General features: G+C 37.4%; 2 protein-coding genes across 6 annotated transcripts in view; one reads left to right on the forward strand and one right to left on the reverse strand.

Annotated features, from left to right (window-relative positions):
* The window catches only part of LOC117566879 (receptor-type guanylate cyclase Gyc76C-like), a 46,924-nt gene that overhangs the window by 8,211 nt on the left and 26,217 nt on the right, over nucleotides 1-12,496 (reverse strand). The window lies entirely within an intron of this gene.
* On the forward strand, nucleotides 1,966-3,371 carry LOC117566880 (uncharacterized). Of its 2 annotated transcripts, none has more exons than XM_034246492.2 (2): nucleotides 1,966-2,231; nucleotides 2,291-3,371. In XM_034246492.2, the coding sequence occupies exon 2, from the start codon at nucleotides 2,384-2,386 to the stop codon at nucleotides 3,182-3,184; it is 801 nt and encodes a 266-aa protein (XP_034102383.1). In that variant the 5' UTR covers nucleotides 1,966-2,231; nucleotides 2,291-2,383; the 3' UTR covers nucleotides 3,185-3,371. The 2 variants fall into 2 exon arrangements, with proteins under 2 accessions (XP_034102383.1, XP_034102384.1); XM_034246493.2 differs by having other exon boundaries at nucleotides 2,298-3,371.

Here is a 12,496-nt window from a genome sequence, read left to right on the forward strand (position 1 = left end):
TATTTCACAGTTAAGTCAACTCGACTTTCTTACTTGTTCTCTTCTCGCTTTTCTTTACTTGTCTAGCAAAATAGCTTGCTTAGCTTGATAGCTGCTCTGCATATATCCTAACGGTCACATTCCGCATTCGCTTGCGTAGCCTTAAACCACATTTGCGTATTTCCATAATCACCTCCCACACTTTCTCCACTTTCACACGCCAATGCACGCTTTATGCATTGTGTTGCTTGATGTATTAATTATGCATGCTGCTGCTGATGTTGCCGCTGCTACTGTTCATTTTGTCATTATATAATTTCGTTTGTGGCATTATCCTTTTGCCAACAGTTGCTTGTTGATATCGTTGTTGGTATTATATGGTTATTGCAAACATGTTTGGCTTGTGTTAATTGGCTTACGTCCGAGTTTAAAGCGTTCTCGCTCTCTATCTCTCCTTGGTCTAGAGGATTTGTTATGCAGGAGTTGCAAAGCAACGCATTAAATATGCTTATGAAATTAGCTGGCATATTTGCTTACATGCATGAATCGCGGCATAATTAATGAATTAACCAGTTAAATAAACACCCATATTAATGAGCAAAATGCAAGACAGGAAAAAAACGAGGTTGGTAAACGAACATTGTAAATAAAATTTACATGAGCATTAAATATTTGCAAAGCGCGCTGCAAGGAAAATAGAAATATTGCATTCTGTTTGTGCGTTGCATTAGGGAATTAATTAATGAAAGCGACAGCAATGCTCTTAATAAAAATGTTAAGGGATTTAAATGAGATAAAAAGTTGTTAAATTTAGTAAAAAGGGGAAAACTCCTGGGAAAGAATTTTAATTTTTAACAATTTAATTTGATATTTATAACACAAGTCTTGTCTTTATCATAAATTAACAATAAATAACAACTAAATTTTCAACTGAAAAACTCATTGAAAATAATTTTATTTTGTAGACTTGTTTAACAATTTAATTTGATACTTAAGTGTACCAAACTAATTCTCTATAAAAGCAATAAGACAAGTCTGACCTTATTGAACGATTTTAGAGATTTGCGTTAGATAAATAAGAACTCAATTTAGTAAAAATTTCATCTATAAAGATATATTATGAGAACTAAAGTTCTTCACTTTAAAAATAATAAGACAAATTCTAAATAGATATTCAATTTAACCAGTTAATTTTAAACTCTCTTTAAGAGAAGTTTATTTTTCTATGCTTAAATTAAATACAATCTAAAGGCATAATTGAAAAATTATATTGTTTTTTTTTTCTGTTGAAAAGTATTAATAGAAATGAGATTGTGCGAAAACACTTCTATGGACAGTTGTCCAATCTTCATTAGCTGTGACGTATGTAGTTCTCAAATTTTGTGCTTTACTCTTCCTCTATTTCTCCTCTATCTCGCTGCCCCTTTCGCTCTGTTTTTTCATCACCTATGCCAGAGCAGCGCAACAAATTAGCATTTCCGACACACTTCACGTTTCGCAATCGTTTGTTATTCTATTATTTGTTTTGCCAATGTTGCAATTTAAAATTAGAACCAGCCACAATGGATTGACTGCGAAGCAAAGCTAAAAGGCAGGCGGGGTAGAGGGAAGAGAAGAGGGGCGGGGATCTGCTTTTGGGCGCCATTACGTTTGCCAATCTGTAATAAATATTTGCGCTGCTATTTGACACTTGGCGAAATGCGAAAATGCCTTTAACGACGCCATTTCGACAGAGGCAGACACAACACAAATTGCGTATACGCCGCGTGCCGCGTGCCACGAGCGAGCATCGTGATGATGATGATGATGAGGAATGAGTGAATGAAGTTCATGAATAACTCAATGCAATGCAAAATGTAAACTCTTTGACTAATTTCGTTTCATTTTCCACATTTTTAAATCCCAAATTCTGGCAATTCAAAACAAAATTTGGAAAGGAAAAAAAAATTTAAGATACTGGTAATTTGTTGTTACACTATTTCATTTAGTTTTCTGTCTAGTCTCGCACATGATGTTTGTTGTTTGTTAGCACTGCTTTTATTTTGTTGTTTTCCTATCAAAATTCCTTTTTTTGTTTTCGACACTCCTCCGGCAAAAAGACATCCAAGGAAATTCAATGTTTAACTAAGGCGAAAGAAAGGGAAACTAAGAAGCTCGCTCTTTGCAGTGCAGTGTATACGGAAGATTCGAGCATCTTGAGAGCGTGAATTATGTGACTACAGCAGCGGCCAAGCAGGAAGGGACAGCGCACGGTAATAAATGCTCCCATCTCTAAAAATAGTAATCGATAATCAGCGATAACAATGTGCAGACTTTAGCAACCGTTTCGAGCGCAGTACCCGAAACTCAACCTCCCCCCCCAAACCCCCCTCACGCCATTGACCCCCGATCCAATCATTCAATCATGGCCATTCATGAGCAGATCGATAACCTGAACATCTGGTGGTTTCCACGCGACTTTTGCCAGTCACGTTTCGGGGAGTATCAACAGAGCGGCACCAATTCATGCACACTCATCTCATTAATACTCGCGGACAAGGTGGCCAAATCGGAGCGGTTCTATCACCGTGTGGCAGAGTTGCCACCCCGCGGATGGGAGTTGTTTGGCAATGCGATGAACGATGGCAATAGTGTCTATCACAATGTCATCACTGCGCACACGCCGATGGCAAGAAATCTGAATTTGAATATACCAGACGCGATATCGGCGATACGATCACAGCATAAAATGAACTTTCGACTGGAGGAGTGGTTCTACACCCACATGGAGGCCGATCCCAGCAATCCCATGTACAATCGCAGTGTGGCCATGCAATTGTCGCGCATCTTTCAAATCACGCTACAGGTCTTCCAGCAGGCGGGCACCAACAGTGGTCGCGATATGGCATCGCATCTCTTTGCCGCCATCATTGCCGACAGTCGCACGGTGATGATGACCTTTGATTTTCGTGCCTCGATTGTGGCGCTCTTTGATTCCCATCAGCATGGCCGGGATGCTGGCGCTGTTTTTGCCCAGTGCACCATACAGAATATGGATGATTTGCTATTTTGGTTTATCAGCATGCTTCACAATGTCTATTCCAGCCGGCCAGCCCTCTTTGAGATCTCGTTCCTCAGCTCACAGCCGGGCGTGGCCAAGCGCATTCCTCCGGCCATCAAGAAGGTTACCAACGACGTTAAAAAGTCGCAGAAGACGCACTCGTAGTTAATAACAATGATACGTTATTCATTCCCATAGCACTAGCAGACTGAGTTTCGTATTTTATTAAATTTTAGTATTGGGTAAGCAAGTTTAAGAATTGAGAAAAGAAGAGCAAACAAGCAACCAAATTTCAAGTCTAAATTAATAAAAAAAAAAAAACAAATAGCAAACTAGGCAGAAATCCAACAAAGCTAATTTCTTATTATTTAATTTTATTAACAATATTTCGCATGGAAATAGATCGAGTTTTGTAGAAGATATTGCAATTCGAAAGAAAGCTAGTTTTGTTATTTTCTTAATCGATCCCAAAAGCATTTATCGATCAATTTTAAAGCAGCTGCATTTCTCCTATCTTTCACTTGTACTTCATTTTGCTTTTAAGAGGAATTCTAGTTCTATCTCACTCTTGACCGTAGCGAACTTTGTAACGGAGCTTGTGCTACAACTACAACTACAGTGACAAGAGCAGAGCGGAGAGTAGTGACACAGGCAGAACAGCCACAACTCGTAAGCGTGTCTTTTGTTGTGCTTTTCTCAAAAGCTAATCAAAATGAGTTAAATAAACACATAACGTAACCTATTAAGAACTTGGTACGTGACAACAATTTGAATATTTTTAATGTAAACAGAGAGCGGAATATGCGCCAAACGGCGACCAATGTGTCTAAAAATAGAATTCACAATTCAAAGAAAATATGAGAGAAAAACAAATCGAGCAAAACAAGAAACAGGCAGACGAAGACTAAGCAAGAGGAAGACGACAGCGTCGACGACGACGACGACTACGACGAAGTAGCACCAAAACAACTACAAAGTAAACTTTAAACCTAACGTCGACGGCGACGTTAACGACGACGTGATAAAACGTTTAACGAAATCAAATACAAATACAAATGCAAATACAAATGCAAATGCACACAGAGCGCAAAAGGCAGCATTGCCAGATACTGAGAGTCGAGAGCACTTTAAGAGCGAAACATCAACGTGTGCGAGAGAGCGAGTCGAGAGCCAGCACAGCGTGCTAGAGCAGGAGACTGGAAGTTGTGTAACTTAACCAACAAAAACATCACGTAGCCACAACGTGCAGTGACCACTCTCTCTCTCTCTATATCTTGGCACCTCCGCGACCCGCCACCCAAAAGCCCACCCGCCAGTCATCATTCCCATGCACACGCTCTCTTTATCTCTTGCTCTGCTCTTGCACGGGCGCAACAAGTTGCAAATGCATTGAGGCGTTCGCCTTTTGTTTTTTTTTCTGTACGTTGCTTTGCTTTGCTTTGCTTGTACTTTATGCAGTTAAAGTTGAAGTTGTTGTTGCTTGCCAGGTCTAAAAATAAAGCTTGTGCACTAAAAATAGACGCGACGGCACGCCATTGGATAAACTAACACGACATTACATATTTTTACAAAACAAACATGATAAAACACACACACTCAAATATTCAAACGAACAAACTGGCAATACAGCGGGGAGTGGGCGGCAGCAATTCATGTGTTCGGGCGGACAAACACACAAATACAAATACAAAAGCTGCGTGAGGCGACGCGACAAATTCAACTGTTGACTGCCGGGTTGTCAGTCTGATCTGTCATTAATATGCATACACACACATTGTACATGTTAAATAGTGTCTGTGTGTGTGCGTGCTTGAAAGCCCTACCAAAGCTAAAGCTCGACGTTTAAATGTTTAACACAACTAAAAATGACTTCCGCATTTGAACTTGGCACAATTAAGCAAACATCTTATCAATAATTCAACACTATTTATAGACATCGATATGACAGATCTCAAATGTATGCATATTATTAGCATACATACCGTAGGAATATTATTTCAACTTGTGCTATTTATTAAAGATCAATTTATTTTTAGCTGTTACTCATATATTTTAGTTCTAATTAAAACAACGCAATATAAATAACTGCATATCAATGAAATGCTTGTCATTTCAATGTATTTCTGAGATTTTCAAAATAAGTATCAAAGGTTGAGCTTACTGTAAATAAAAAGTGAAATTTAAATTCACTACAAAAATAAGAATCCTATGCAAAGCTAAGGGGATTATTTACTTTGGATAAATAAATAAATGGTTGTATATACTCAAGAACATTTCAAAATGTAGGTTAAAGTTCAGTAAACTTCCCCACAACACTTTTGTGCATGGCACAACATGTTAGTTGATTGGAAAATTTTCAGAGTATCATGGAACTGAGGTTTTGGGATGTGTGAACGAGTTGTGAGGACATTCATTGAATGTCATCAATCATCAACAAGTAGACGCCCATCAGCAAACAGTCACGCCCACCCAGCCAACTATGAAGTGTTGTCAACATTTGACAAGCCTTCACATAACCCTCCTCTATTCTTCCCTCTCCGACCACAGAGAAAAAAGGGTTCATAGGCCATTTGGTTAATGTTGCAAAATGTGGAAAATGCGTCGCCACTCGATGGGAGGTGGAGAGGGGATTATGGGACCCGAGAGTGCGATTTGCAGGCAATTTGTTGATTGAAACCAAAGAATAGTTTGCTGAAACTCTCATCATAATTAACAGCTACGAAATTTGCCTGAAGGACATGGTCTCAAATAGCTGGAGACAAATGAGAAACGCCTTACTCTATATAGTACATGAATGAAGTAAAAGAATGTGACACGACTTGATTGCTTGCCCAACAGTGAATGACACAGGTCGAGAGAAAGAGAGCGAGACGAGGACGGCAACAGAGCAGAGCAAAGCAAAATGAAATTGAGAAAGAAAAAAAAAAATGCTGCTCCTTAATACATTTAGCATAATGCCTCAACGCCCATCCCAAGAACATTCAAATCAAATTACAAGGCAAACGAACTGTTCAACTGTTGCAAATGTGTCGTTGCCTCCTCAATACTTCCCCTGGCTCCCCCCCTCATGATGCAATCCTGTTGCTGTGTTACCCAATCCTTAAACGAATCCCTGTACTCCTTTCTCTTTCTCTATTTTTTTTGCGCCCAATCTCCGTTCTCCATTTGCACAATCTGTTGATTAGAATATTGTTAAGAGACGCCACAAAATCTGTGAGCTGTGAGGTGCCTACTTCAATGGCCCTTTTTTGCTTCTTCACAGCGACAAATGAAGCAGAACCGAATTGAGTTGGACAACAGCTGATATGAATCGATTTGCCAGCACTCTGAATAGAGCTTGATAAATGGCCAAGGAGTATCCCAAAATTGTGTAATTAGATTTAGGCTCTAACAGAAGAAATCAACTCCTGATACGATATGCGATAATTATATTATAATAAACAGAAATGTTTAAAAACACAAATTTCAGGTTTTCCATTTTTGTATCTTTGTTGCGAAGCGAAAAACTTAATGAGCAACAATTTAAATAGCGAAAAACATATTCGAAATATTTTCGTGTATTCCAAGTGCGTTTTGGAGATTATTTTTAGACTTTTGTAAACAATTGGCAGAATATTTATAAATTTTTGTTTTGATTGTAAATATTTATAAAGCATGTGGGAAGTGGCCGAATTTGCTGTGTATGAATTGCTTAGTAAACATTTGATTTTCCAAATTGGAAACGTAATTTTTGAGCAAAAGAAAAGAGAATCTTTTTTCTGCCACATTATAGAAAAGTTCAAAAGCATAAATTATATTATAAATTTTATACATTATTAATATATATTTTAATTTACAGATATTTTAAATGCTTCATTTATTAAATGATTATATTAAAGTCACTTCGATACAAATGAAATAAAATGTGAAATTAAGAAACACTTAAATGCAGCGATTTAACATTTTGTGGCTCCCCGGGGTGTTGCAGCAGTTATTTGTCTCTGCCGCATGTTGTGTTGAGGCGACAACAAGCAATCTCAGCAATATCAGCACAATGCCAAGGCTGTTGTTGTGTGGCTGGTGTGGGGGCAGCTGCAGAAGGGGGAGGGGAAGGGGGCAACACATATGTTGCACGCAACAAAATTTCACTTTCAAACCAACGACAACAATGAAGAAGGCGCCGTTGTGGCATGCCGCAGTGGCAACTGTTACAACTTCAACTCCAGCTACAGCCATCATCAGCATCAGCATCAAGGGGCAGAGATTGGCGCCGCGGCGTGTTGCTCCGTAAAAGGAGCCACATGACAACGATGCAACGTTTTGGCATTTCAACAAACAGCAGCAGAGAAAAGAGAGGAAGGAAGACGGCGACAGCGACAGCGATGGAGACTGAAGCGGCAAGTCATTCAGTTCATTCAGTCAACGAGTCTTTGAGCCAGGCCATAACAGGCAAGCTGGTGGCTAACAGCAGCCTGTTGGGCCAGCGTGAAAGTGAAGGGCTCAGCGAACTGATTGATGGAGTGACTGACTGACTGACTCACTGATGCAATGAATGACTGAATGACTGAATGAATGTCAGGCGCCAGCACTTTGAGGTCGTCTCTCAAAATTTGTTGCATATTTGATCAAAAGGCAACGAAACACACAATTAAAACAAGAAGTAAGCTCGACAGCGAGATACCTCGAAAAAGTCAACTCAATTAAGCGCAGCAGAAGAAACAAAACTGAAGCAACTGCAATTGATTTATACTAACAAAATTCTTTGTAAATATTTATTACACTATAGTATTTTTACGGGCTTTAGCTTTTTTGGCTGTCACTCTGAAATATTAAGTTTTTTATAGTATATTAAGTACTAAATCAAAATACCAAATAAAGACTTCGGTATATTTTTGTATTTTTGCGGTATATTTTAAGTACATTTTTTAGAATACGGTTTTATTGGAGATGGATAGCGGGTATCTCACAGTCGAGTACACTCGACTTTAGTTTTCTTTTTTGTTTCTATACAAATTATTTTGTATTTATTTAATAGAATGAAATGTGCCACCACCATACTTTTAGTATTAATCGAAATGAATAAAGCTCGTGAAAATTAATTTCCTACTCCAAATTTTCTTCTCATTATTATAAAATTTTAATAAAATTGCCTTAGTCTCCCTATCTTTATAATAACCGTTTATCCTTTGTTTACCGGGTATCAGCAAACTCTGCAACTCGGAGTGAACTGCGCTCCATTTAAAAAGCATGCAAAACACTTGCGATTGGTAGTTTTTGTTGCTGGTGCCAAAAAACTGGATTTTCTAAAAATAGATCTGGATGGGGAAATACTTGTATGCGCGCCACATGTGAACAGAGCACAACGGCCGCCAAAAGGCAACAGCAGCCAGAGCAGCAGCAGCCACAGCGACAAGTTGCCTCTGTTTCCCTCCTCCACTCCTCTCGTGTGGCGTCTCCTTGCGAGAGTGGCCATCAGTCTCGTTAGGATGCTACCAGGCACCCACAAAAAGGGTTCGAGATGCGGGCCTCGCGCTTGCAGCAGCACAACAAACAGGAAATACAATTTCCGCCTTTGGCCGGGCTATCAGAAAAATGCACAAGAGATTCCATTCGCAAATAGAAAGGAGGCAAGAGCGAGAATGAGAAAGAAAGAGAGAGTGCGAGAGAGAAATTGCTCCATCAAGAAATTCTTGATTCAGCAATGATATAGTGCATGGAATTTCCAATTCGAAGAAAAGGATAAAAAGCCAGAGCAAATATGTAATTCAAAGCATTCGATAAAAATGTAAGAGAGAAACTACAAAAACGATTAGTTTTGCACCTGAGGGATTTACGATTAACTGCGTTAGAGATTTGAAGAATTTTAAACATCTTGTTGAGTAGAAATAACTTAAAGAGACAGTAAACAATTTTAAATAGGTTGGAGAACTATGTCGAGTATTTCCAAATTTAATATTTCAATAATAAATGTGTTACATACTTTTCCAATATTAATAGGGTAGTTGAAAAGAGTAAGAAAACTATGAAGAATATTTTAAAATGTAATGTTTATCATACTTCTCTTAAATAATCATTGTAAATAAGTTATAAAAAGTTTGACAATTATTTTAATAATTACTTTAATCACTTTTTTAAATTAACTTGATTTCTTCTCAAAAATGTTTTTAAATAAATTAAATATTACACACGTTGTGTGTCCATATTATACTATTAGTTAGCATAGCAAGTAGTTAAATATCCTTTACTTTGTTGTATGGTCACACTTGATTTTTACTGCCTCTTTGTCTGTACATTCGGTGTGGTTAGAAATTAAATTAATACAAATATCAGTTATTTGTCTCATTACATTCTTTTATATATTATTCTTTAATTATCAGTTTAACTACTCTAGATTCCACATCGTTTAAATTTAATTGAGTTGTACTCTACATTTATGTTCTGCACTTTTATAAGCTAAATACTCAAAAGTGAATCGAATTAAATTGTTTTCTCTACTCTGCACTTTCAACTGATTCGCTGTTTTGCTAACTTGGCACAAAAGTTTTCTTTAAAGTTATCTCGTTTGCTACATGTTTCGCTCATTCCTCTAATTTCGAACCCCTTTTAAGAAGGTGGTGATGTTGATTGTTATTCGTTATATTCGCTGTTCGCTGTTCGCGTAGCCACGTGTAAACAGCAAGAACTGTCACTTTACATAATCACTTAACGGTAAACATAGTAATAATGACATTTAACACACAGAGACACAGTCGGACAGTGAGGTAGATAATAATAATAACACAGGTAGACAGACTAATATTTATTACGTATACGCCGCATTGCACGAGTTTTCGAAATTAGCTCGCTTTAGGTTGGAATGCCGTTGGCAGGTCAGCCACAGAATAAACTTGACTTAAACCAAACAAACTATATATATATTGTATGCGTGTAAAATATATATACGTACATATGTATGTATTAGTGTGAATATAGCTTGTACAGATAGAGCTAGACACTCTAGTTGGCATTACTAATATTAATAATAATACCAGTTAAACCACTTTGCGTGCAGTGGCAGACAACGAGGCAGCCAGTGCAGCCAATGCAGCTTGGCAACCAGGCTGCGAGGCTGCCAAGTTGCCTGCAACCTGCAACCTGCCTGGGAACTAGTTAAACCCATCCAGCCACCAGCCACCCAGTCTCACCCAAGAGTGGCAAAGACTGCCACCAGCCAACATCATCAGCTAGCAGCCAACGGCCACTTGCATTAAATAGACTGCAGTCCAGACTCCGCCCCGACACTTTGGCTGCCTGGCTACTTGGCCCCGACAGTCTGTCTGACCGTCTCTCCATCTCTCTGTCTGTCTGTCTGTCCGTTGACTGTTAGCAGCATGAATGAAAGAGAAAACATTTCTAATGCCTGCATTCTCAGCGTATGCAGCTGTTGATATTTGAGCTTTAGTTGTCACTATCATTATGCCCTGCAAGCAGCTGGCTATTACTGTAGAATAGCAAATTATAATAAATTATATTTCATTGCATTTCTATTTTCTTTTCGGATTTCTCAAGTATTAGTCATTTTTTCTACTAAAAGCTGCAAATTGTCATAACTTACATTTCATTTCTTTATTCTATCAGTCTATTCAGTTTGTTTATTTTGTTTTTAGATTTGTCAAGAAATATTCTTATATGTTTACTATTAAAGTAGTATATATGGAAGTGTAGCAGCAGCAAAAAAATGTAAAAAGAGTTTTTTATATAGATTAATTTTTTAGATCTTTTAAATAAACTCACTTTTCACAAAATTACGATATGTTTCGCACTTATTGTAGAAGAAATTCAAAAACTGCTATTCCTGTAAAGAACCAAACCTTGTATGAAATAACAGAAAAGCAAAACCACATCTAAAGGGGATTTTTTCATATTTCTTATCTTCATGTTCCATTTAACGAGAACAATCTGCCAGCGATCAACTAACAAAAAGGAATATGCAAAAAAAAAACCTTTTTATTTAGTTATGCTTCTGCGTACTGCTATTTTAATGAACACTGCTTAATAGGTCTACTATTACAATAGTATAAAGACAACAAGATATAATTCATTTCTCTTTAGATTTTTTACTTAAACAAGGTGAGTTAGAGTATTTAAAGTTTTATGTAGAATTCAATTATAAAAATCATATAATTTTTTTTATTTATTCAGCTACTATTCCTATAAAACTGAAGGTGTTTAGAGAACCTAATATGTATTTCATTTCATTTCAATATTCTGGACATATTTAATTCAAATAAATAATAAATTTAGTTATCATAATTGATAAAGTCTAAGCTGAGTACAAGTCGAACAAGCTCGTTGTCAGCTTCCAACTAAAAATACTTTAAGAAAACAATGGAACCTAATAAAGCAAACGAATAATACACCTTAATAGAAGCTCAAGTTGGCTTTGCAATAAGTTTTAGCTTAAATGAAATAAGAAACGCGAAACGCAATCATCTTCTTGAGCGCCCAAAGGTAGACTATCAAAGTGTAATGCAATTGCAGTTAAGATCTGTTGTTAAACAACAATCGAAAACAAGTTAAGATGATCGACTTATTAAACACGTCACGTTGACTCTTTGGCCTGGCCCCAAGATTGGAGATCTTCTTCTCCAGCACCAACGAAAACAGGCGTCACAGTGGTCCAAGGCCATTTAAAAATACATACGCTTACAGCTAAAAATAACTTCTGGTTGAATAAAATAAAATAAATATAATACATGAACGAACGGGCGAAGCGATTAAATTGAAGCGATATGCAAAAAAAAAAAGGCAACAACAACTTGTTCTCGATCGCCCGGTTTTAAGTTCAATATTCGGTTTTGGTTTCAAATTTGTGATTCGATTTCAATTTGTTATTTGAATACACACAAAAACAATTGCACACAACTCTTTGAGTTTATAAATAGAAATTTCATTATCAATAACGCCACCTTATTACACTCTAAAAGCGGGTATTATGATTTAATGGACACACTTGAAGCATTTAATCACATGAAAAACACTTTGCGATTACGATTTATGTTTCTTGGAGCTAATTTAAATGCTCTAAAAATAGTTTAAAGATATGTCACAGTCGAGTACACTCCTCTGGTGACTTTTGTTATATATTGTTGTACATATTAATAGCACAGAGCGGCGATAAAAACTTGCGTCCGATTGCAATTTCGCCCAATAAACGTAATCATAATGCAGTCAGCGGGCCAACAAATCGATCCAGTTCTCTGCCTGTTATGAACAGCACAAAATTTCGGGCATAATAAATACAAATTTATGGTTTAATGGCAGCAACACTTGGCCTTAAACAATGCCAATTCGAGCAACGACAACAGCAACTACGATAATACACAGAAAAAAGGGTGCAATGAATGTGCGAGGTACTATATAAACAATCTCTGATAAAAGACACGTCAGCTAGGGTCGGGCACCAGAGAAAGAGAGAGACGGAGATGGAGACGGAATAGAAAGAGCGAGAGGATCGAG

This window comes from Drosophila albomicans, chromosome 3 (assembly GCF_009650485.2).
Source record: "Drosophila albomicans strain 15112-1751.03 chromosome 3, ASM965048v2, whole genome shotgun sequence".
Taxonomy (NCBI): domain Eukaryota; kingdom Metazoa; phylum Arthropoda; class Insecta; order Diptera; family Drosophilidae; genus Drosophila; species Drosophila albomicans.

What these genes read in the sequence shown, in the direction of transcription:
- LOC117566880 (XM_034246492.2), top strand. Translation starts at nt 2,384, where the DNA reads ATGGCCATTCATGAGCAGATCGATAACCTGAACATCTGGTGGTTTCCA.